Raw genomic sequence first — 26,861 nt, 5'->3', positions numbered from 1 at the left:
GCCCTGCCAAACTTTACAGGTACATCCCTCTCCCCGAGACCTTTCGAAGGAGTCCAGGTACAGCCCGATCCGACATAAGGAGTGAGTGTGGATTGCGGAAAGCCTTAGAAGAAGAAACCTTTGTCACATGCTCACTTGAAGCACAGTGAAATTCATCCTCTGCATTTAACCCATCTGAAGCAGTGAACACGCGTGCACACACCCAGAGCAGTGGGCAGCCACACTAGAGCGCCTGGGGAGCAGTCAGGGGTTCGGTACCTTGCTCAAGGGCACCTCAGCCCAAGGCCGCCCCACGTTAACCTAACCTGCATGTCTTTGGGGGAAACCGGAGCACCCGGAGGAAACCCACGCAGACACGGGGAGAACATGCAAGCTCCACATAGAAAGGCCCTCGCTGGCCGCTGGGTTCGAACCCAGAACCTTCTTGCTGTGAGGCGACCGTACTAACCACTACACCACCGTGCCGTTTAGCGCAAGCCCTGGCTCCAGCTGCTCACATGCACAGGGATTTAAAAATTCATAACGACTACCGAAGGTCCTCACCCTGCCAATATTTACAGGCACATCCTTCTCCCAGAGACCTCTCAAGCCAGCCCAGGTACGACCCAGTATGACCCTGCCTCGGCACATTATTCGACCCCGAAACCCCTGCACGAGCACTGCTCACCGAAAACTTCGATATGAGCGCTGGCTTGAGCCAGCCTTTTAAAATTCACAACTCCGCCACTGAAGGTTCTAGCCCTGCCAAAATGTACAGGCACCTCTCTCTCTCCGAGTGGCACAATAATAATACACTCAGTATTCACTGTTTTTATTGCACGATGCAGGTGAACTAATGTTTTAGTGTTGACAGGATCTGATTGATTCAGTCAGTTGATTTAAGAGTTCAGTTTACATGAAATTTTGCAGTACAGTATTATGTTAAGTGCCAAACTGCCAATCAGTGGTTATGATGATGTGTGCATTTTTTTTTCCCCATTCATAATAAGAATGGCAGTCATGGTCATATGACTTTGGACCACTGAGCAACAGTCCAGTTCTTTCTCTCCTTAGCCCAGGTAAGACACTTCTGATGATGTCTCTGGTTCAGGAGTGGCTTGATATGAGGAATGTGACACTTGTAGACCTTTTCCTGAAGATGTCTGCGCGTGGCGGCTGTTGATGCACTGACCCCAGCCTCCATTCACTCCCTGTGAAGCTCTCCCAAGTTCTTGAATCGACTTTTCTTGACAATCCTCTCAAGGCTGCGGTCATCCCTGTTGCTTGTGCACCTTTTCCAGCCAGCCTTTTCAGCAATGACCACCTGTGGCTTACCCTCCTTGTGGAGGGCGTCGATGATCGTCTTCTGGATGACTGTCAAGTCAGCAATCTTCCCCATGATTGTGGCTGCGTGTACGAAGTTAGACCAAGAGATACATGATGTTTATACGGTTCAAACTTGAAATGAAAAGTTGTTTTTTTTTGTGATGTAGGCCATAATGATCAGGGTTAAACTAGAAAATGCTTGAAGCAGTTTGTGTAATGGCTCTAGAGCAGCGGTTCCCAAACTTTTTTGGCTGCGCACCGCCTTCTATACTCCAACCAGGTTGACGCACCCCCAGTTCCCCAGTTTCAAAAAACACACGCTTTCTTATAAAGGCAGCATCTTTAATCGTGCTAAAATGATAACAAACATCGTTTGCCACACCTGCAGGAAACCACAAAAGTAAAAAAAAAAAACCAAAGCTTTCTTACAAAGGCAGCACGTGCTCGAATAAGAACATCGAATCACATTAACGTATTATGCGCTCTTGTATTTGAATTAGATAGAATTTGATTGAAATGTAACAGTTTTAAAACGTTGCAACACGGTAAATGCGCAAATTCATTACAAAGGGAGATCACATCAAGGCATGTAGTCTACCAGCCAGATATGGGGAAAATATATGATTTTCATCCGTGTTTAAAACACTAGCAACACAACCCTGTCATTACAGGGTTATGAAAATGAATTGAGAATGAATTTAATTTGCAAAAAAGTTAACACATAATAACAGTAAAAATAGCAATGATAATTATGAACATATGCATTTTAAAGAGATACAACAATTAATCCGCTGCAATCCCGTCTCCCTCTCTTCTCTCCTCCTCACCAATTGCCCCCGATTCCTCCCTATCTGTTGGGGGTTCTCCTCTTTCATCCCTGATTTGTGGTGGCGCATTTAGTTTTACCGAATTCAACCAGTTGAGCATCGCGAATGAATGAATGAATGAATGAAGCCACAAACTACTGCAGAACCGTTACGGCGTAGAAGAAGAGTTAAAAATCGCCATTACATTTTTTATCTTGCACACCCCCTAGTGGCAGCTCACGCACCCCCGGGGGTGCGCGCACCACACTTTGGGAAACCCTGCTCTAGAGCATCTTAAATTTGCACTTTCTTAAATAACTGATGGAAAATATTGAACTTTTTCATGATATTCTGATTGGTTGAGAAGCATGTGTGTGTCGATGACAACACGCACATTTGTGTTCATGCTTCATCAGTCCCCCCACCCCCAAATATTTCTTGGTCTCTGCACTGGGTGATGCATTTTAGGAGTCAATTACAGAATTACACCACTAAAGGCAAGACCCAGTGTTTCTGAACCTTAACCTCCTAGGGCTTAGCGGTCACATGCGTGGACAGCACTTTTTAGAAATTCGGAACAAGAATCCACATATGTGGACATACTTTTTCTCTAAAAGTACATCTTATCAAAAGATGATGCTTAGTTTTTATTCTAATCAGGTTCTAATAAGCCCAAATAGCAAAGAGAAATAAAAAATGCATGTAAAAAACAGCTTGGGCCTTAGGAGGTTAACCAGGGTTTCTGATGTGTATTCTCAGTCTAGTGTGAAAATGTTGGGTCCTATAATAATATTTTCAGTGTTTTGTCGATGGGCCTTGAGTTATGATTGGTCGGTTCAGAATGCAACGTGATGTTCTCACCTCTGTGACCAAAGAGACTTCCAGCAGGGTCAAATTTTCATTAAAATCTCCGAGTATGACCTGGTTATGATGCTTATCTAAAAGCCACCTATGGAAGGATGACATAGGAGGCAGATCTCGCAGGACGGCTAGAAAACAGCGGTGATGATGCTGAAACAAATTGCATCATGATTTAAGTGTTGGTGTTTTGTTATGAAGGGAAATTAAGAGTTTGATTTATATAAATAATAATTTTCGGCAGTTCACTTCATAGTTTCAGTGCTGCCGGTGTGGAATAGAGCAACAGTTTTTAAAAAGAAAAAAAAATATTTTTTTTTTCTTGTAACACTTCCGCAGCTTGGTGGAAATGATGAAATGGGAGACAGGCTTTTGATGAGTCAAGGTGGTTTTTTTTTTCGCTTTTGTTTTGCTTTTCACTGACTTTATTGTAATGTATCTGGCGCTGGGCTATTCAGCCCTCTCTCTCGTTACCGGCTTCACTCTGAAAGAACATGAGATACCCCAGTAAATTGCAAGTAATCTGACACGGGGAGACTCGTCATGTTACCTCCTGGTTTTACCTGCCTGCTGTCTGTCCACAGCCGATGCTTGACCACACCCCTGCTGCCACATTTCTGTTCCGTATGTGTAATGAGTATCATGACTGTCATCCTCTTCTTCTTTTGGCTGCTCCTGATTAGGGGTCGCCACAGCGGATCTTTCGTCTCCATTGCCCCCTGTCTTCCACATCCTTCTCTACCACACCTGCCACTTTCATGTCCTCTCTCACCACATCCATGTATCTCCTCTTTGGCCTTCCTCGTTTTCGTGTGCCTGGCAGCTCCATCCTCAACATGCTCTGCATCTCTTCTCAGGATGTGCCCGTACCATCTCAGTCTCATCTCTCTTAGCTTAATTCCCAAGCTCTCCACATGTGCTGTCCCTCTGTGCTCGTTCCTTATCCTGTCCAACCTCTCATCGCAAACCTTAACATCCTCAACTCCACCACCTCCAACTTTGCCTCCTGTCTCTTTGTTAAGGGTACGGTCTCCAATCCATACATCACAGCTGGTCTCACTACTGTCTTATACATCTTACCTTTCACTTTTGCTGGGACTTTCCGATCACAAATGGCTCCTGAAATCCTTCTCCAACTGCTCCACTCTGCCTGCACTCTCTTTCTCACCTCACTATCGCAGCCCCCATTTTCCTGCACAGTTGACCCCAGGTACTTGAATTCACCAACTTTCTTTACATCTACTCCTTGCATCTTCACTACACTCTCATCCCCATTCTCATTGATGCACATGTATTCTGTTTTGCTGCTGCTCACCTTCATTCCTCTTCATTCCAATGCATACCTCCATCTCTCCAAACCCAGCCCAACCTCCTTTCTACTTTCACTACATATCACAATATCATCTGCAAACATCATGTTCCATGGTGACTCTTGCCTCACTTTGTCCGTCAAGCTATCCATCACTATGGCAAACAAGAAAGGACTCAAAGAAGATCCTTGATGGAGTCCCACCTTCACCTTGAACCGTTCAGTTGTTCCAACTGCACACCTCACTGCTGTTTCATTGTTCTCATACATGTCTTGCACCACTCTAATATACTTCTCATTCAGTCCACTCTTTCTCATACAATACCATAACTCATCTCTCGGCACTCTATCGTATGCCTTCTCCAGGTCTACAAACACACAATGTAGCTTTCTCTGGCCTTCCCTGTACAAAGACTCCCCCCGACGTGTTTTTTTTTTTTTTTTTTGCGCATATGAACAATAAATGGACACGTAAATGTGCAGTGTGCAACAATAACACCAGACAGGGTTCACTTTTGATGTACATGAGTGGTTCTACTGACAGAGCTGGTATCAGTTGAAGTGTTGGTTCAAGTTGAAGCTTAGTTGAATGAATCCAACACTTGAGAAATGCTTTCAGTAAGCCTTTCGAACCCATTTGCGCACACGTCCTGTTTTTAGTTCTCTCTCTCTCTCTTTCTTTCTTTCTCTCCCTCACATATGCACAGTCTGTGAGAAGCAGTTTGTGAATGACCACTGTAGGCCCTGCTGAGTGATCTCACTCTGAATGGAGATAGAATTGGGAGCACATTAACCCTAGTAGCAAAGTCACGTGATGTTCTCAGCTTCTCCATTCAGCTGCTCCTGCTGTGCCACTTCAGATTATTCCACTGGTTAATTTCCCCCTGCTGTATTTTTCTTCTCTCTCTCTTTTTTTTCCTCCCCCCCTTCCCCCCTTCAGGTATTAAAGTTTTAATGTGATTGTGCTCATTTAGCCTGTTTGAAATTCAAACCCTCACCCCAGGCTGTCGTGGGCCAGTATTCGAGATGTCACCCAGCTTCAGAAACCTCACATAGTACTGTGAATAAGAACAGCTCAAGATGATCTGTATCGCTTCTGCTGACAGCAGGGCTTAGTGGGAGTCATTCCGTTTAATGCAGGGCTTCACAAACTAAAGGTCGTGTCCCTGCTACAAACAGGGCTGCAAGAGAAACTTACAGCCTCCTCTTTTTGTTTCATTCATTTATTTGATGAAGTAATATTAGAAATATCAAAGACTGACTGTGTGCTGGCGGCACGGTGGTGTAGTGGTTCGCACTGTCGCCTCACAGCAAGAAGGTTCTGGGCTCGAGCCCAGCAGCTGATTGGGACCTTTCTGTATGGAGTTTGCATGTTCTCTCCATGTCGGCATGGGTTTCCTCCGGGTGCTCCGGTTTCCCCCACAGTCCAAAGACATGCAGGTTAGGCTAATTGTACCCCTTTTCCACCAAATCAGTTCCAGGGCTGGTTCGGGGCTGGTGCTGGTTCACAACTTGTTCAACTTGCGAGCCAGCTGAGAACCATTTTGCTTTTCCATAGCTCGGGGTGCTAAGGGAAGCCACGTCATTACGTCGCTGTATACGTCAGTTACATCGTTGTATACGTCAGTTCCGTCGCTACGTTTGCATAAACCTTGGCGCGAATATTGAAGCAAAAACAACACGGAAGCAGCAGCAGCAACAATAATAATAATGGATGACTTCGCATTTGTACAGCTGCTGCTTCTCGTCGCTTAAAAATGGCGATCTTTTGCGGTCTTATTGTTGTTGGTCTTAACAACTCCGCCCCCCGCCCCCCTAGCTGACGTAAGTGGTTCTTTCCTCTGGCCCAGCAGAGAGTTGGTGCTAGCCTGGAACTGGTTTTTCTGGCCCCAGAGCCAGTTCTTTGTCAGTGGAAACAGAAAACCCGGTTCCAAACTAAGCACTGGCGCCGAACCAGCCCTGGAACTGCTTTGGTGGAAAAGGGGCATTGGTGGCTCTAAATTGACCGTATGTGTGAATGTGAATTTCCTCCTTTCCATGGCAGTTGGTATAAAATGGCTACAACAACAATTTTGTAAAAAAAAAAAGTGCTTCAAACATCCAGTGTGTAACAGTAATAACTTTAGCATAAGTAAAACGGCATTTGTTATTTGTTAGCACTAGTGGCTAGCGGCATGGCTAATGCCTTGAGAATACAGTACCAATCGATAGTTTGGACACCTCCAAATTCAATTTTTTTTCTTTATTTTTATTAATTAAGACACTTCATGTTTTCAGTTAATGATGGATGTCATTTCTCTTTACATAGTTGTTCGGTTCTTGACATATCGATTACTACAGTTGTGGAATAAGGCTATTTACTGTGGTGGTTTTTATTTACTGTTTGATCTCAAACATACTGCCTCATGAAGCTGGTTAAGATAATGCCAATAGTGTGCCAAGCATCATCAAGGTAAACGGTGGCTACTTTGAAGAATCTAAGATATCATTGTTTAACACTTTTCCCCCCACATAATTCCATACGTGTTCCATATGTTATTTCATAGTTTTGATGTCTTGACTGTTCTACAATGTAGAACCGTTTGACTGGTACTGTTAGTGCCATTTGTATTTGTTAGCATTAGCAGCTAGCGGTCTCGTACCTCAGTAGTCAAAAGATATCTCATCAGTGCAGGGATTTCTTGGTAACCAGTGATGACTGACAAGACCCTGTAGTCACACTCACTTAGGGTAATTATATTTCAGGACGTTATTAGAACTGCTTTTGTTAACTTGAATCAATTTTACTAGCTTTTCATCCAAGGTTAATGGCCATCACTCTGTCTCTCATCACAATGGTTTTGGCTCAGAAAGGAGTAAAAAACAGGTTTCTTCAGCTCACTAACTGGACACCTATACCTGATGGCCTGGCTGAGCTAGCCTCATGTATAAATGTTTAAAACCAAGTGGGAATTAACATTAATAAAGAAAAATGAATTAGCTACCTTTCCCAATCAAGGTGTCTTTATTCTTCATCAGTGTGCATCCATCATATCATTTTTTCCCCCCTTATACAAACATGTTATTTTCTTAATATGGTTGAACAGACTTCTATCTAACGTTTTCTTATTCAGGTGAATTTTATACGTACAGATTATTTAACCTGGGTTACGAACAGAACACTTCTTCCTAAACTGTGAATCAGTGCAAGGACTATCCCTTTAGTTTTTAGTCACTTGCTACCAGTTACTCGGTATTAAATGAAACTTCCTGACACTGACGTTATACCCCCCCAGAGAAATACAAGCTAAGTTAAGCCAACATGGCGAAAGTATTTTCATACATCAGAAGCTAACTTTTATTTTACTATTTTATTGAAATTGAACCAACTTCTTGCCAAGTCAGTGCTATTACAGCGGTTTAATATAACAGTCATGGATACGCAAATTAAAAAAGTTCAGTTCAGTTAGAAGAATTACTGCTACAAACAGTAATGGCACGGCAAAAAAAAAAAAAAAAAGTCTCTTAACATTGGTGTGTGTTTTTGTGAGAGATATCTAGCCGTCCCTCTGCCATCTTTCCAGCAAGTAAACTTCGGCTTGTGTGTCTGTATTCCCTTCCTCCCCCGTCATAGTCATTCGCTCAGGGATTGGTAGGTGAGGTCTCCATCATGTGGAATTGTTTCTGTGGCTATGCGTGTGTAGCTGTGGCATCATATACCGATCCTTAGTTTTATTTCAGACCGCAGCAGAAAGATCTGCTGTGCTTGAGCTTCAGAAGTGCAGCGCAAAACGCAGCTTATATGGACGCTATTGCACGACTTGATCAATAAAAGAGCTCTGCTACCGAATAGCTGTTTGATTCACTAAACAGCAACGTTACCACCATGCTACTGAGGACTGTAGTTAAACTAGTAGCCCTAGTAAATGGTCAAAAAGTAGCCTTGTGTTAAATCAGGAATAAAAAATGTTCACTGGTTAAGACTTGGGGTTGTTTGCCCCCAACCTCTGGATTAAGGCATCACTAAACATGCGATGAGAGTCTAGAGGTCCTTCCTGGATTATGCAGTATGTTGGATTAATTTAGTCTCTCTCTCTCTCTCTCTCTCTCTCTCTCTCTCTCTCTCTCTCTCTCTCTCTCTGTGTGTACAGCTCCAGAGCCTGAATCATAATGTCATCTTCACACTGGACTCTCTGCTGAAAGGAGACCTAAAAGGCGTAAAGGGGGTGAGATTTCTATCCCGACACGCACAAACATCCACCAAATGCAAACTTGCACAGAATAATGCTGACGTAAGGAGTGAGCAGCAGTACTGAGGGGTGGGAATACAGAGAGAAGGGAGCTGAATGGAGAAAGGATGTGTGTCTGGCAGGCAGAACAAGAGCCTGAAGATATAAACACCTTCTTGTTAATGTGTAAACATCTGCCTATAAACACTTGATTTTAAGCGATTAAACTGAACATTGTCTTTGGCATAATAATGGCATTATCATCGTTAGTACTCCCATACAGTGGTGCTTGAAAGTTTGTGAACCCTTTAGAATGTTCTATATTTCTGCATAAATATGACCTAAAACATCATCAGATTTTCACACAAGTCCTAAAAGTAGATAAAGAGAACCCAGTTAAACAAATGAGACAAAAATATTGTACTTGGTCATTTATTTATTGAGGAAAATGATCCAATATTACATATCTGTGAGTGGCAAAAGTATGTGAACCTTTGCTTTCAGTATCTGGTGTTTGTGACCCCCTTGTGCAGCAAAAACTGCAACTAAACATTTCCGGTAACTGTTGATCAGTCCTGCACACCGGCTCGGAGGAATTTTAGCCCATTCCTCTGTACAGAACAGCTTCAACTCTGGGATGTTGGTGGGTTTCCTCACATGAACTGCTCACTTCAGGTCCTTCCACAACATTTTGATTGGATTAAGGTCAGGACTTTGACTTGGCCATTCCAAAACATTAACTTTATTCTTCTTTAACCATTCTTTGGTAGAACGACTTGTGTGCTTAGGGTCGTTGTCTTGCTGCATGACCCACCTTCTCTTGAGATTCAGTTCATGGACAGATGTCCTGACATTTTCCTTTAGAGTTCGCTGGTATAATTCAGAATTCATTGTTCCATCAATGATGGCAAGCCGTCTTGGCCCAGATGCAGCAAAACGGGCCCAAACCATGATACTACCACCACCATGTTTCACAGATGGGATCCGGTTCTTGTGCTGGAATGCAGTGTTTTCCTTTCTCCAAACATAACGCTTCTCATTTAAACCAAAAAGTTCTGTTTTGGTCTCATCCGTCCACAAAACATTTTTCCAATAGCCTTCTGGCTTGTCCATGTGATCTTTAGCAAACTGCAGATGAGTAGCAATGTTCTTTTTGGAGAGCAGTGGCTTTCTCCTTGCAACCCTGCCATGCACATCATTGTTGTTCAGTGTTCTCCTGATGGTGGACTCATGAACGTTAACATTAGCCAGTGTGAGAGAGGCCTTCAGTTGCTTAGAAGTTACCCTGGGGTTCTTTGTGACTTCGCCAACTATTACACGCCTTGCTCTTAGGCCCTGTCCACACGGCAACGGATTCAGGTGACTCCGATACAATTGCTTATTGTTTAGGCCTGGCGTCCACACGGCACCGGCGTTTTGGGTGCCCAAAACGCAATCTTTTTGAGAACGGGTTCCAGAGTGGAAAGATCTGGCAACGTTGCCGTTGTGAAGTCGTCTGGATGAGTAGAACGGATTTGTTTACGATGACGTCACAACCACATGACTGTGAGTGCTTCACGCCGGGTAGAAGTGTAACGAACTCGATGCGAGTTGTCAACAAATCCTATAACTTGGTTCATGAAACGCGCTTACAAAATATTTTCACTGTGAATATTTATTGTGTAATGGTGCAAAGTGTGAGAGAGAGAGACTCTGCCCTTATGGCAGAGTCAATCCCGCCAGCAAAAATAGGGAAAAAAAAGGAGCGATCTCACCTCTTCAGATGTGGGTTTAAGTCCTACAATACATTCCTCAAAAAGGGCGTAGAAGAAATTAATCCATCAACGTGTATCATTCAATTTATTCCGGACCATTAAAGACGCCGCCTTCCGCGTAGAATCATACGTCATCCTCGTCGCCATATTGGATAGGTCAGAGCGGAGAATAAAGATTCATGTGCTGCGTTTAACTGTACCAACAGGTTTACCGTCCAAACGAGATCACATGGGATTACCTTTCACAGGTGAGAAACAACAAATTAATCCATCAACGTGTATCATTCAATTTATTCCGGACCATTAAAGACGCCGCCTTCCGCGTAGAATCATGTCATCCTCGCCGCCATTTTGGAGAGGTCAAAGTGGAGAATAAAGATTAGCTGCGTTTAACTGTACCAACAGGTTTGCCGTCCAAACGAGATCACATGGGATTACCTTTCACAGGTGAGACTGGAAAAATACTTTTCATTGTATTTGGTCATTATAATGTAATTTTACAAACAGAGTTTCCTGACTTTGTGGCTAATATGAAGTCTCGTGCATAATAGTTTATGCGCATGCGTCCTTACTTCTTCTATTGTTCTGGTGTATCCGAAGGGACCGTCTTACAGCGCCCCTAGAGGTGTGGCATGTGTATTGCATTGTTTTCAGCAAGCGTTGCGTTGCCATATGGACCTGATATTTTACTGATTGTTGCCCATTTGGACGCGATATATTTTTAAATAACATCTCGTTGCCGTTGTCGTGTGGATGTAGCCTTAGGCTACGTTTACATTACGTCGAATCAGCGGCTCATCAGATTAACGTTCTTAAAACGATTCGCGTTTACACTAAAACCGTTAGCCGTGCACACAGCAACACCAATACGCGGATGCGCTCGGCTCCGCAGGCATCCTGCGCTCCAAATCACTCCGCCCTGAACAGCGAGTGCCCTCTGGAGGGTGCGCACTCCGGCCCTGCGCAGCTCACACAGCGCGCGAGTGAAGTGCACAAGCCACGATTCGGGACTGAGCCGCTGTGTGTGTGATCCCAGCGCAGATCACTTACTGCTTGCAAGTGGAAGGATGGCAAGCCTAAAGACAATCATAACTACACAATGGGCAGTATTTGCATAAGTATTTGCAGTATTTTCATACTTTTATACTCTTTAATGAAAGGTGATACAAGGCGGAAGTCCACGCCGTTTTTCAGCAGTCGCGTCACATGACCAACACCAGCGAATCAGGAAGGTGGACGTCACAGTGACGTTGTCCAATGAGACGCCAGCTAGAGCTCAGCACAGCGTATCCGCGTATTTTGAATGTTTACACAGCACCGGAGCTGACACGATCTGGATTGAATACGTGGACGCTGGCGGATTCCCGTTTCCCGGCGTTTCCAGGCGGTTTAATGTAAACGGACAGTGCATCCGCGAAGAAAACGAGACAGATACGGTCTAATGTAAACGTAGCCTTAGAGTAATCATTGTTGGTCGACCACTCCTGGGGAGGGTAACAATGGTCTTGAATTTCCTCCATTTGTACACAATCTGTCTGACTGTGGATTGGTGGAGTCCAAACTCTTTAGAGATGGTTTTGTAACCTTTTCCAGCCTGTTGAGCATCAACAACGCTTTTTTTGAGGTCCTCAGAAATCTCCTTTGTTCGTGCCATGATACACTTCCAGAAACATGTGTTGTGAAGATCAGACTTTGATAGATCCCTGTTCTTTAAATAAAACAGGGTGCCCACTCACACATGATTGTCATCCCATTGATTGAAAACACCTGACTCTAATTTCACCTTCAAATTAACTGCTAATCCTAGAGGTTCACATACTTTTGCCACTCACAGATATGTAATATTGGATCATTTTCCTCAATAAATAAATGACCAAGTATAATATTTTTGTCTAATTTGTTTAACTGGGTTCTCTTTATCTACTTTTAGGACTTGTGTGAAAATCTGATGATGTTTTAGGTCATATTTATGCAGAAATATAGAAAATTCTAAAGGGTTCACAAACTTTCAAGCACCACCCATTACTCCTCAGATTTACTCAGATTTGAACAAAAATTACTCGTTTGAATTTGAATTAATTACTTAAGCCCTTTGGTTGTTTGATGTTTGCAAACCATGTTTCATAAAAATGAATCCTTCATTAATTTCTGTTATCATTCCTGGTCAAATCTGATCTGGAGGCTTTCCCCCTGGCCAAAGCTCATATCGCATAGATGTGACTTTCTTCATATATTTCACCATCAGTGTGGACACCTGTGATGCACTGTGTGGTTTTACAAATTCTTATTCAAGCACTTGACCAGTACAGCAGTGCAGAATATCTCCGTAGTGCTGCTGACCGCTGTATTCGGAGGAATTGAATTAGCGACCCATCACTATGTTTTAGTTTGATAGGTTAAAATTACAGTTCTAGTATATGAATTAGAAGAAGGGGCGATCCTTCAGTGTTCTGTGTGCCATTTCTGGCCATGAACTCACTGAACAAATAGCTTCTGCTAGTTTCCGTGACCCTTCAGTGTGCCCGCCTCACCTGTCCGTCACTGTAGCTGTTTAGGGATGTGAAGATTTGATTTATGTTTGTGTTCTCAGTTTTGGCAGAAATTTACTTTGAAATAATCTGGCTGTTGCTTTTAACCAAAGTGACTTTAATTTGAGGTCTTGCTGAGCAGTTGAAGGATGAAGGTTTAGGATCTTGCCCAAGGTCTCAACAGCGGCAGCTCAGTGATTGTTGGTTGCCGCTATCTGCATAATCCAGTATAGCACTCAGGTGCATGTGCGAGAGTATTTGTCGTGGATGGAGAGGTCTTGGTCGTGTTTCTAGGCCACTGTTAACCCTGTTAGTGCTCCGCTCTCAGTGCCAGTGCCTCATTTCTGCAAGGATACTCGTTTTATTTGGTTTAGCTGGCACACCTGGGATTTTCGAGAGAACATAATTTGTTCAATTCCACTTCGGAGTTTGATTAAACACTTATATTTCTCAGCTTTTTTTTTTGGGATAACTGACCTGCCTATTTCTGTTTTCCATGCTCAGTTGACTCTGCTTGTTCATAAGCCTTAAAGCTAGACTGCCTTTCGGATTTTTCAAGTTTAGGTCATAAGAATTTTCCCTGATGCCCATTTATTTTTGTTTAGTGGACTGAAAGCTACTGAATTCAAATCACAGACTTCCAATTTTATTATTATTATTATTATAAAATAGGACAATTAATGAATTTAGGGCCACATGGCCCTAAATTCTCCGCTATTTTTTCCTGCTTCACCATGACCCAATACAAGATACTATGTCATGTATCACGTGGTGGGCTTTCCCTGTTCGCGCAAGGCATTGTGGGATACAAATTTGGAACAGGAGAGAAAAACGGAGGACGCAAGTATGCGAATGAAACATGAAAGACCGACTACTGTAACAGAAGAAAAGACGTTATGTTGCGAAGGAAAGGAAACGCAGGGCCAAACTAATAAATATCGGCGGTCAGCGAGCACCTCGGTGTGATCAGCTGTTCGTTTAGCGACAGAATGATGTAACGGTCAGTGTGTGGTCAAAGGTAAACCTGTAGATGGCAGTAATGCAACACTGTGGATGCCAGCTGCCGTAAAACCCAAAAGAAGAAGAAGGAAGAAGGTAAACCTGTGCTTGTGCACACGGACTTCCTCTGTCTGCTTGACTGTGCGAAGTGAGCAATTTCATGCCCGTTATTTGTGAGTGAATCCCCTCAAATTAAATAATTTCCCAGCCACAGAATGGCCTGGGTTTTTTTTTTTTTTTGTGTGTGAGATATTACAGAAATACATACATCACAATGACTAAATTTCACCGATTTTATGAAATCGAAAGGCCGTCTAGCTTTAAACCATTTTAAGAAGGTTATTAGCACTGCTGTGCCTGATTTGATTTATTTGTATTACTTGCATTAATTTACTTTCTCTGTTCTGTAAATACAGTATCTCTTAATAATTATAAGACGGTTATCTATTGATGGTTTGTAGCATTGCGTTTTACGTGAGAATGTCACAGATGACATGAGAGTTGTTATTCTGGCTGTTTCAGCCTGCTGATAACTTTATTTCTCTCTCATGTTTTCTCTTGAGGACCTGAAAAAACCATTTGACAAAGCCTGGAAGGACTATGAAACAAAGTTGTAAGTGTGTCTATGAAGAGTCTGTTTGTTTTCCCAGTCATGGTGTGTCTTTGAGCGTCTATGTGTATTTGTGTGTCTCAGCTGATCGTGAAATTATAGCACTGTACAAGATGAGTGCTGGTGAAAACTGATTCACAAATCTTAAAATGAATAGCTTGTCCACTGGGCAAGTTTTCCTCCATGGTCCCCTGGTTTAGTTGCCTGGAAACCTAATGAACTCGACTATAAATTGGTATCTAACATAATATATGATGAGGTCGTTAACGCGGTAAACATACTGATGCAGACTAAGGGCCTCTGCATGCTCTTGCGACAAGGCTTTCGCAGATAGCTTTTCGCAGACAGTTGTAATTTATCGTTAAGCGGGGAGTAATAGGCGTGCGCGATGTTATTCACCGCCACAACGCAAGGGGGCGTGAAGTCGCGAAATCGCTAGGAGTAGTTGGTGGGTGTGGTTAGTGGAGTGTTTATCCTCCGGTTACTTATAATGACTAGAACTGGAGTCGTATAGATGTCCGTACTTCCTCACTTCCTCGATCAACCGCTCTTCATGCTGCTCCATCTTCGTTCGTGTTTTTAAAAATGGCGGTAGTGAAAACAAACCAAACCGGGAAAGTAGGGAAGCGGAAGTGTGTGTACAGCGGATGTAGAGTGGACCAATCAGAGCCCTCTTGTCTGCGACGCTGTCTGCGAGGTTTCTGCGGTGGTCACAATTTTTGGGAGGTGCGCGCAGAGCGTCTGCGAAGGGGGGGGCTACGCAGACGCTATCTGCGACACCGTCTGCGAGGACTGGGTTGTCAGCATAAATTGGCCTTAAGGGTGTACTCTCACTAGGACCGATGGCCCTGTGCTATTCCTGAGAATGACCCCCCCCCCCCCCCACACACACACACACACACACACACACACTTGTGCTTACACTGCACTTTATGTTCCAGTCCCAAGTGCACTTATGCCATCACGATGCAGCTTTACTTGCCGACTATAATTCGCGTTCATCCGTAAGGTGAGAGCCAGACCTGTTGTCTGTGAAGATTCTCAGTCATCCAGGTCATAGTAACTGTGGGTGGTAAAAGAGAGCAACTGGACTTGCTTGAAGATTCTTGAAGACGTTTCACCTCTCATCCGAAAGGCTTCTTCAGTTCTGTCTGACTAGTAGAGAGTATCAGGTATTTATCCTCTCATGGATGAAAAGCTCATCTAAGGCTACATCCACACGACAACGGCAACGAGATTTACAAAAAAAATATCGCGTCCACATGGGCAACGGATCAGTAAAATATCAGGTCCATATGGCAATGCAACGCTTGCTGAAAACGATGCAATACAAATGCCACACCTCTGGGGCGCTGTAAGACGGTCCCATCGGAGACACCAGAACAATAGAAGAAGTAAGGACGCATGTGCATAAACTATTATGCGCGAGACTTCATATTAGCCACAAAGTCAGAAAAATCTGTTCGTAAAATTACATTATAATGACCAAATACAATGAAAAGTATTTTTCCAGTCTCACCTGTGAAAGGTAATCCCATGTGATCTTGTTTGGACGGCAAACCTGTTGGTACAGTTAAACGCAGCACATGAATGAGGCATCTTTAATCTCCGCTTTGACCCATCCAATATGGCGGCGAGGATGACGTATGATTCTACGCGGAAGGCGGCGTCTTTAATGGTCCGGAATAAATTGAATGCTACACGTTGATGGATTAATTTGTTGTTCTACGCCCTTTTTGAGGAATGTATTGTAGGACTTAAACCAACATCTGAAGAGGTGAGATCGCTCCTTTTTTTCCCTATTTTTGCTGGCAGGATTGACTCTTTCTCTCTCACTTTGCACCATTACACAATAAATATTCACAGTGAAAATATTTTGTAAGCGCGTTTCATGAACCAAGTTATAGGATTTGTTGACAACTCGCATCGAGTTCGTTACACTTCTACCCGGCGTGAAGCACATGTGGTTGTGACGTCATCGTAAACAAATCCATTCTACTCATCCAGACGACTTCGCAACGGCGCCGTTGCCAGATCTTTCCACTCTGGAACCCGTTCTCAAAAGATTTCGTTTTGGGGCACCCAAAACGCCGGTGCCGTGTGGACGCCAGGCCGAAACGATAAACAATTTTATCAGATTCACCTGAATCCGTTGCCGTGTGGACAGGGCCTAAGGTGTCGTTGAGTCATCCTGTTGGTGTGGGTCACTGGGGGCTGGATGTGAACGGCCTCGAGAGTCGTTAGGGTGATCAATGGATTGACCGTTAAGGTGATCAATGGAATGCTGATTCTCTCTGTCCTCCTGTGTATATTGATGAAACCAAACAACCGCTTCACAGGCGTATGGCTCAACACAAGAGAGCCAGTTCCTCAGGCCAGGACTCTGCTGTCTACCTTCATCTCAACAACAAAGGACACTCATTTCAGGATTGCAACGTATGCATTTTAGCCAGAGAGGATCGTTGGTATGAGCGAGGAGTTAAAGAAGCCATTTTTGTCAACCTGGAACGGCCATCACTGAACAGAGGTGGGGGTCTAAGACATCATTTATCAGCCACCTACAATGCAGTTCTTGGCACACTTCCCAGACAACTGAATGCACACCAAAACCCAGCTGTTTTCAGTGGCTCACAGGAGGACAGAGAGAATCAGCATTCCATTGATCACCATAACGGGCAATCCATTGATCATCCTAACGACTCTCGAGGCCGTTCACATCCAGCCCCCAGTTGACCCACACCAACAGGATGACTCAACGACACCTTAGATGAGCTTTTCATCCATGAGAGGATAAATACCTGATACTCCCTACTAGTCAGACAGAACTGAAGAAGCGTTTTGGATGAGAGGTGAAATGTCTTCAAGAATCTTCAAGCAAGTCCAGTTGCTCTCTTTTACCACCCACAGCCAGACCTGTTATTAACCCCAATTTTCTCTAACGACTTGAAAAGTGCACGCTGTAGCATTAGAGTTCCGTGCGGTTCATGAGCCCAAATTAACTGTGCCTGAGCACACTTCTTCCAAGCAGTCCAAATCAACTGCACCTGGACGTGGTACGCAGTGATCACTCATCAAACGGGCCTGATTTTGGCGGTCAAACATGCTTTGGTGCGGTACGGAACACCCTAAGTGAAACAGGCAAGCAGGAGTTTTCTGAGTGAAGGGGCAGCCACCCACATCAGTCAGTGTTTTATTTGCATGAATGGGCCAAATTAATACTATTTTAGAATTAATGAGGGAAAACATTTTAATAAATAAAGAATAAAATAAAAAGTATATACACAAGGGGGGAAAAATTCAACTGCATAATTTTCAGTTGGTTCTAATGCTGATGGTGACCCAAAATGTTTCCTAAAAAGTGATTAGACCAATTGGCTTCCTAACACAATCAAAGGTTTGAACTCAGAAAAATCATTTCTTTATTGGTTGTGATCATCGGAGTTGGTATAGTTCTGAAAAGAGCTGTAGGTGTAGTCATTATCTTTAAAGATCAACAGGTTAGTGTTGCCATCAAAAAGTCCCTCTCATACCAGAGTCTGGTCTTCCCAGGCAGTCTCCTGTCCCAGTACTAACCAACTCTTTAAGGCGTATGGGCGCAGCGCCAATCTCCGTTTCAATAGCCCTCGGCCTCTCACCTACAGTATGCAGCTAGGGTTACAGTGGGGGGCTGACTGTGAGTTGGCCTAGTGGTTAGCGTGTCTGCCTCTCGAGTTCTACTCACGGTTGGGTCATACCAAAGACCATCATAAAAATGGTACCTACTACCATCTGGCAAGGCATGCGGCAATACAGATGCGAGTCGGGAGTCAAACTCTGGCGGTTACCAGAGGACTAGCCCCCCACTGTAACCCTAGCCATGTAATAGGCGAGAGGCCGAGGGCTACGGAAACAGAGATCGGCGCCACCCTATGAGCCACATGGCATGGGAAGGACTTTGACAATGGGGGGGCTAGTCCTTTAGTAACTGCGAGAGTTTGACTTCCTGACTCGCATCTGTATTGCAGCGTGCCTTGCCAGACAGTAGTAGGTACCATTTTTACGATGGTCTTTGGAGTAGAACTCGCGATCTCCCGATTGAGAGGCGGACACGCTAACCACTAGGCCAACTCGCGGTCAGCCCCCCACTGTAACCCTAGCTGTGTAGGCGAGAGGCCGAGGGCTATTGAAACGGAGATCGGCGCCGCACCCATACACCTTAAAGAGTTGGTTAGTACTGGGACTGACTGTGAATAGAACTCATGATCTCCTGGTCAAGAGGTGGACAACGCTAACCACTAGGCCATCTCGCGGTCTACTGTTGTCATAGCTAGTACTAATGAGCTAGCAACTTTTTTACTCTAGGTGCTGGCTAGTTGGACACTAATGGTTCCATTTCAATTACATCAACAAGCACATGCAGGTATCTGGACTGAAATGGCCATGCTGTAGTTACGGTATCAAGGTGCATTGAAGCACCATTATGTTTAAACATAACTCCATACCAAACAAAATTTGTTGTGAGAAAGTCAATAAATATGTCATTTACCAGCTGGGAGGTCCGTATCGTGAAATACTGTGACCGAGGTCTTGAAAGTACCGACCGAGGCCCTGTGGTCCGAGGTCAGTATTCAAGGCCGAGGTCACGGTATTTCACCATACGGACCGACCTTAAGCTGGTAAATATATATATATATATTTTTTTTCTTTACCAAATTCTAACAGAAAACGAGAGCGCCCGAAAGGGAAAACCGAGCCGAGCCGCCATTTTGAATCCTCATTCACGGCTGTAATGCAAATGGCTTCCTCCTCAGTATACAAGTACACTTCCATGGCAGGAAAAAACAACTACATTTTGCTGCCTATGTAGTCCCCTATTTATACAAAATTGAGTCATTCAGGATTCAGCCATGTTTTTGCTCGGCGTTAGCAAGTTAGAGGTTTTTAGCTTTCTCCTGAAATGTTTTCTTTTATTTCTTCTTCCTCAGGGTAATAATTAATGCTATTCTCCTGAGAAATGCTGGCAAAAAATTATAAGATTTTTGATAATCTTATAAATAAATCTTATAAAAATAAAAGATAAATGTTGACAATGTTAATAATTTTTTTTGGGGGGGGGTTGGTAAACCTACTAACAGTGGACTCTAAGTCTGCTTGTTGTCTGCTAATGATTCATCCATCCTTGGATTGGAAAGTATCCAGAGGCTCCTAAAAAAATGAATCTGTCTGCGCTGCTTGTAGAGAATCACTCTCTCAATGCTCATGTTAAATCATTCAAGATTACTGAACCATGTTAAATTAAAATTATATTTCAAATAATGGCTTTCAAGGTTTGCATTTAAAAATGACAACTTGTGACAGGCATATCCGTCCCTTACGTAACTTTTTCTTTATAACTGTTCCCTTTGTTTCTTACAGCATTGTGTAGTTCCTGTCAGTGCTTTATATGTTCATTATGAAATGCACAACTCTATCATGGCAAGTTTATGGTGTGTGTGTGTGGTAACTTTTTGAATCTTTCATGGTCTGTCTTCAGTACAAAGATTGAAAAAGAAAAACGAGAGCACGCCAAGCAACATGGCATGATCCGGACGGAGATCACGGGGGCCGAGATTGCAGAGGAAATGGAGAAAGAGAGACGCCTTTTTCAGCTTCAGATGTGTGAGGTGGGTTACAAGAGGCCACTATGAAATAAATGAAATAATCCATCATGTCCATCATGAAATAAAACGATCATGTCTGTTTAGTTCATACATCCAACACCAAATCCCACAGTTCCTAGGAAACAGTCCCCTCAGCGGTTCAAGCTAACAATGTTGGGCAGTAGCAGTGAATCAAATCGCCTTTTGCTAGCAAAACTCTTTTTACTGATGAAGTAGCATGGTAGCGTAATCTGCTGCGGTCTAAATAAAACTAAAGGCCCAAGTATTTTTAATTTAATTTTGTGTCTGCCTTGACTTGTGCGCATTTTACTGTGTATCAAGGTGACATGTAGCTACAGAACCACTCCTGTATGGTGGAGGTCTTAGCCTAAAGGTTAGAGAAGCAGCTTTGGGACCAAAAAGTCATGGGTTTGATTCCCTGTACCGGCAGAAATGGCTGAAGTGCCCTTGAGCAAGGCATCTAACCCCTAACTGCTCCCCAGGCCGCTCTGGGCATCCCCAGAGCGGCCTGGGGAGCAGTACGTCGCTCTGGATAAGAGCGTCTGCTAAATGCCTGTAATGTAATGTAACATCACATGGGGCAAAAGAGGTGTGTGTGCACGCGCGCGCACAGAGCACCTGCATTTTGTTATGTGGAGCATACGTTTTTGTTTGCAGATTGGTTTTGGAGCAGTGAGTAACGAGCATGGGCTTTTGTTTAATAAACAGTTGAGCTGAACATTTTTTAAAAATCTGCATATCCGTTATATTGATCACTGAGATAGCAGTGACTTGGCATGAAGTTGGTTCAATTTAAAAAAAAAAAATGCAAAAATTAGCATCTGATGTGGTAAACTACTTTTGCCGTGTTGGTGTAGCTTGGCTCGCTACGTTTATCTGGGGAGTATTCAGTGTCATGAAGCTTGATTTAATGTAGAGTAACTCGTTGCTTTGCTCACTGCTCTTTCCAAGTAACTTGCCCAACACTGCTAGCTACTGTAGGTGACAGTATTTTGAAGCAGTATTTTTAACCCTCTGGGGTCGAAAGCTTTGCCGGTGAAGCTCGGCAAGTTTAGAATGAGTAGGTCATGTATTTAGATAAATATCTTCAAATTTTTATCGTACAAGCATGATAAACATATTGACAAACTTTACACTTTCCTATGTACCCACTGCCAAATAATATTCAATTTTTTAAATTAGATGAAACATAAAACTTGTCACCTTACTCAGTCAGACCGGAGTTGGAGTGCTGAGCACATACTTACACGTTCATAAAAGACTAATTCACATGGTAACAGCAGGATAATCTTTCACTCTTTCGGTTTCGATTGGTTTCTCTTTCACCATGGGAACACCCACCGTAAACAGGATAAAATCTGTCAGACATAGTTCAGGCTATTTGGAGGTAAAACTTGTTGTGAGATGGCACGCAGATTTTATGTGCTTCGGGTGATTTCAGGGCAGCGGTTCAATTCCTGATTCAGGACAGACATTCAATTCAATATTGAGAACTGTGACACATGATGAGCGGTGCCCTTTAAAAAAAAATATATATATATATTTGTTTATTTATTTTTAACTTTGACTCGATCCAGCCAAAGAGCAACTCGAGTAAGTGTAAAGATTTCTTCTGTTTTATTCTGAGCAGATCAGTTGATATGCATGTGCTGTAAGTGCATACACAGGAAAAATGGCTGAGCAAATTTTCCAGAGTTAAAAGTATTTTCCTCAAAAATAGTTAATTTTGCTTGACTGAGTTTAGAGAGTAAAATTTGGAGTTGGAGCAAAATTAGAGTTGATTGTGGCTCTGAACTGAGTAAAATAGGACGAGTTAATTTCAAGATACACTGAATAGTGTCAAATACCAGATAAATGAAGCTGTTATAAAAAGCAGTTTTAGAACGGTGTTGGAATGTGTGAAAAAATATGGCCTTGCCCATTGTGATAAACCATTTTGATCACTTGACCTGATGAGATAGAGTTGGCAGTAGGAGGGGTTTTCACTCTTCTCATTGAATGGAATGGAATTTTTTACTCTTCTCATTGAATACCCCTCCCACTGCCAACCCTTTATCCCAAAACAATAGGGGACTTTTTTTTTTTTTGATGGCCAGTTAATTGTCCAAATGAATGGAGCAGATTTAAGTTTTTGTGCTTGATGCATTCCTCAGACGGTGGTGTAGTGGTTAGCACCGTCGCCTCACAGCAAGAAGGTCCGGGTTCGAGCGAGGGCCTTTCTGTGTGGAGTTTGCATGTTCTCCCCGTGTCCGCGTGGGTTTCCTCCGGGTGCTCCGGTTTCCCCCACAGTCCAAAGACATGCAGGTTAGGTTAACTGGTGCCTCTAAATTGACCGTAGGTGTGAATGTGAGTGTGAATGGTTGTCTGTGTCTATGTGTCAGCCCTGTGATGACCTGGCGACTTGTCCAGGGTGTACCCCGCCTTTCGCCCGTAGTCAGCTGGGATAGGCTCCAGCTTGCCTGCGACCCTGTAGAACAGGATAAAGCGGCTAGAGATAATGAGATGAGATATTCCTCAGACTGAACTGAAGCACCTCAAGTGATCAAAACGGTTTGTCGCAATGGGTAAGGTCATGTTTTTTCACATATTCTGACACCATTCTAAAACTGCTTTTTACAACATCTTCGTTTATCTGTTCTTGTTTTTTAAAGTACAATCATGACATACGTACGACATAGATATTATTGTAGCTGAACTGTGCTGACTACAAAAAAAGTCATATGACTGAAAATACTGCTTAGATTTGTTGAAACTGATGACAAAATCAGAGCATGTCACAATCATTAGTGCCAGAAAATACCCTCAGACCCCAGAGGGTTAAGTAGCTGTATACAAGCAACAAGCCCGTGGGTATAAACTAAATATGAATTGCTGCTAAATGAAATTGAGGGAGAAACAAAAGGGAAAATTTACTGATGCGTCTGAAAATGTTTCTTGGATTTTGTGTGCCCCGTGTGCAACATTCATGTCCTTTGCCAGTCACATACCTGTCTGAGTGATGAACTGCACTACACATGGCTGCTTTTAGAGATGGTAACAGATGTTTTCAACTCGTGCTATAATTTTGTGGCCTGTGCTACAAAACTCTCAACCTCAGTAGCATCAGTGCTATGTGCAAAAAAAAAAAAGTTAATGTGCAGCCCAGCCAGCTCACCCTTCCCAGAATCTAGTTCATTGTTTTTGTTTCCGTACAGACCACTGCGTTTTGAAAGCACATAATCGCTACTTTCATGCATGCTCACCTAGCTGAATGCTGAGCTTTTACAAGAAAAGTTTCATGAATTTAAACAAAAAACACAATTTTGAGCACATTATGCCTGATATTTTCTTTCCTTTGTGGTCCTACCTATAAGACTGCTGAGGCTGGTTCTGGTCCATTACAACATAATAACCATCCAAAAATGGAATGGATTGGTTGAAAGAATTTTAAAAAAATATATATTTTTGACAAAATATCTTCAATTTCACATTGCAGTTTTATCAGTTGCAGGATCCAGGGGTACAAGATGTATCCCGTGTATGTATTGTTAAAATATGTAACAAAAGGGAGGGCAATAAAATCGTTACTGCTCGCACAGGTTGCTAGAAGGGAAAACTACACCAAAAGTCATAGCAATACAACCAATGGTGTTTTTGTTTTTTTTTTTCTTTAGCGATTTTAGTATTTGGAAATTTGAGCTAAATTCCAATGTAACATGAAACCTGCTCACCAACAGAACTTGTACTCGCCATTTTTAAAAAATGCATCAATTTTTGAATGAATTTTACACTTTAACTATTATGCTAACAGTATAGACCCAAACTGGAGAATATGAAACTCGAGAAATGAAAGATTTCAAGCAAAATAACAAAACGCGCATGATGTAACGCTGTTTTTAATTATACTCCTATATAAAATAAATCACCAAGTTTTAACTTCATACAAGCTAAAGTTCTCTTCCCCAAAAAAATACACGAGTTCTCATACGATTTACTTACTGTTTGTGAATTTGCTTTGAAAAATGCTCTCTTGGGATCGCGTACAATGCGTCTGAACAACAGCAAGGCTTGAACTGTCGTTCTTTTGGTACCAAATCTTCTCGATTCCATTGTAAACAGCTCCCAAAATTACACGTTTTCTGAAACCCCGAACACACATTTCGATCAACGATGTCTAAGAATTGCTTTGGCATTATCAGTTTACAAAGCAAGCGAGCACGGTGAACAAAAAGGTTTAACCTTACGGTATTTACTTCTCCGCTCACTTTGCAGCCATTTCTTCAATGAAGTGTTGGGGGAGAGGGTAATATAATAGTACCCCTAATAACAATAGATATGATGAACAGCCTTGCTAAATGTTGTGTGACTAGCGAAGATAGCAGTGGCGGCTGCTGGTTTTTAAAACAGGGGAAGCCCATTTTGCGCATTCATCATAAAACCTGTAGGCCGGATATCAAAGCATAGAAAGGTGTGCCCCATTAGCACAGTGAACTAGACAACCCTACCTAGTGGCAGAAAGTATTTTTGCTTGTACATTTCATGTTATAGTCTGGTTTGCCAGGCTAGTGCCTCATATCCTTAATCAAAAATATCAAACATCCAAAAATCACTGGCTATTCAACGAAGAGCCTTGAACATCATACCCTGATATGCAACACAGAGTCTTTAACACAACACCCAGCTCTGCAACACGTCCTTGAACATCTTCTGCAACACAGTCTGGAAATTCATAACCAGGTAGGCTATGCAACACACAGAACCTTGAATATTATACCCAGGTATAACCTATAACACAGAGCCCACCATTCTCTTAACATTACTGAACAATATACACACTTCAGATTCATGAACACTTTATACACAAATTCTGCCCTCCGCTCCTTTTCCAGAAAATGGTCAGTGACCCTGTCATACCAGCTGGTTGTGCTTTCCAGAGACTTCACCAATTTCTGTTAGCAGCTAGCACTGCAGATCCCAATAAGGCTCAAGCTAGCCTACAACCAGATTGAACTACAAATGAAATAAACGAGTGAATTCACGAATAATCAAACTGATAGAATGGATGAAAGTTAACGGAGCACAACGAGTAATATTTACATTTATTTACAGAGTAATGTACAGAGACATCAATGAGAAGAAACGTTTATATGAAAAGAAATTCGGACAGCACTTTGGCACACGACTACACTTTCTCGACATCCGCTAGAGACTGACTGATCATGCTTCCGTGTTCCTCGCCGACGCTGAAGTACAGAGCCCGCCCTCCTCATGTCTTTCAAACACTACCTCCAATAATCCTTCATCAGCCCGGCTTCTTGCCCCTCCCACTGTCTCGTTTAGTCCCAGAGAAGCCCGGCTTCCCTGGAAGTGACGATTTTGTCGATTTTAACCAGTAACAACGAGCCGAAATTGGCTGTTCAGAGCCCTCTCATAGACTGCAATGGATACCCGGCTGCCAGCCATAGAGCCCATTGAAATAAGAAAGGTTACAGCCAGTGTTGCCAGATTGGGCGGTTTTAAGTGGATTTTGGCGGGTTTTGAACATATTTTGGCTGGAAAACGTCAGCAGTATCTGGCAACGCTGGTTACAGCCTGGCAGCAAAGGTGATTCTCATAGCGAACTGCAAGTTCGTCAGACATCACTCAAATAAGTTACAGGATAGTTATGAACGTAAATACAATCTTGGGCATATATTATGTTATGCAAGTTATTGTTTTAATGAGAATTCAACGTCGTAGATGCCGCAGTTTGGGGAGAGAATTTTAGGGGAAGCTCGGCTTCCCTTGTTGTCTCTGAGAAATCGCCCCTGGAAGATAGATAGCGTGACTTTTTACGCGTTGTATGAATAATATAATAAATAATCTCTCAAATGACTAAAATATTTGTTCTCATGATCAAATCGAATAAATAATCAATATTCTGATGACTGATGAGTGACTTTGTGAAATAAATTTTTTCTCATATGTTACACCTTTGTACCCTGGATCCTGCAGCTGATCTTTGATTTCTGGTCGAGGATGAACTGCTGTGGATTCTTTTTCAAATGTAACAGTGGAATACTGATGGCATCTAAAATGGTGACTCAAGACTTGGTGCAGATGCTTCTGGGAAGCGTGAGCTTGGCCCCTTTAAGTCTTTGAGTATTAAGGCGATGAATTGCTTGAAGCAATTTGGTTATATTCAGTCTGTTCAGTTCAGGGTTCTGTTCAGACTCTGCTTGAGCCAGTACCAAACCTGCTATCTTGTCAAATGATTATCAGCATGCACACAATTATCTGTGAGAACTGCGCTTTTTTTTTTTGGCTTGTGCTATGTTTGTGACTGTCAAATGTTTTTGACAATGAGCGGAGTTCAGTCAGATGTGCTAGGTGTGAGGTAAAACAATGAAGAACCAGGATTAGGACTCGCCGATTAGATCAGTGAGAATTTCCTGTTTTTCTACACACCCACAAGTATAATAAACCACAGTCGCTACATGCCACAATGCACAATCCTCCTCAGTCGTCTTTTCCTACAGGTTATGACACGGAAAAATCCCCAAAGCTGTAATTCATCATCACTGGTCGCCTGTCTGTCGGTCTCAGTTTGATCCCGAATCAACATTTCAGCAACTTCAGATCAATATTAGTGTCCCCTGCTGCTGATTTTTTGAATCGAGCCGTAAAGTTTGTCTACTCCGCCGGCGCCGCCGTGACCGAAAATCACGTGATTGCATTCCCGCGTGCATGTAGCGACTGTGTAATATAAACCAGGAACCTTTCTCTTCAGAGTTGCAATAGATCAGATGCAAATAAACTTCACTGTCACTCTCCCAACAGAACACATCAACAGCAAATAATATAGTCAATGCTCTTGTCTTTTAACT

The 26,861-nt window shown here is 42.8% G+C and overlaps 1 protein-coding gene across 3 annotated transcripts in view; it reads left to right on the top strand.

Annotated features, from left to right (window-relative positions):
• asap1b (ArfGAP with SH3 domain, ankyrin repeat and PH domain 1b) overlaps positions 1-26,861 on the top strand; it is a 209,564-nt gene that overhangs the window by 113,326 nt on the left and 69,377 nt on the right. For all 3 annotated transcript variants that reach the window (XM_060900055.1, XM_060900056.1, XM_060900054.1), the window contains 3 exons: positions 8,409-8,483; positions 14,331-14,380; positions 19,890-20,019. In XM_060900055.1, the coding sequence (XP_060756038.1) occupies positions 8,409-8,483; positions 14,331-14,380; positions 19,890-20,019 (255 nt within the window). The remainder of the gene's footprint in view (positions 1-8,408; positions 8,484-14,330; positions 14,381-19,889; positions 20,020-26,861) is intronic.

This window comes from Neoarius graeffei, chromosome 19 (assembly GCF_027579695.1).
Source record: "Neoarius graeffei isolate fNeoGra1 chromosome 19, fNeoGra1.pri, whole genome shotgun sequence".
Taxonomy (NCBI): domain Eukaryota; kingdom Metazoa; phylum Chordata; class Actinopteri; order Siluriformes; family Ariidae; genus Neoarius; species Neoarius graeffei.
The sequence above is the reverse complement of the archived record's forward strand: the minus strand, read 5'-3'. Positions and strand labels throughout refer to the sequence as shown.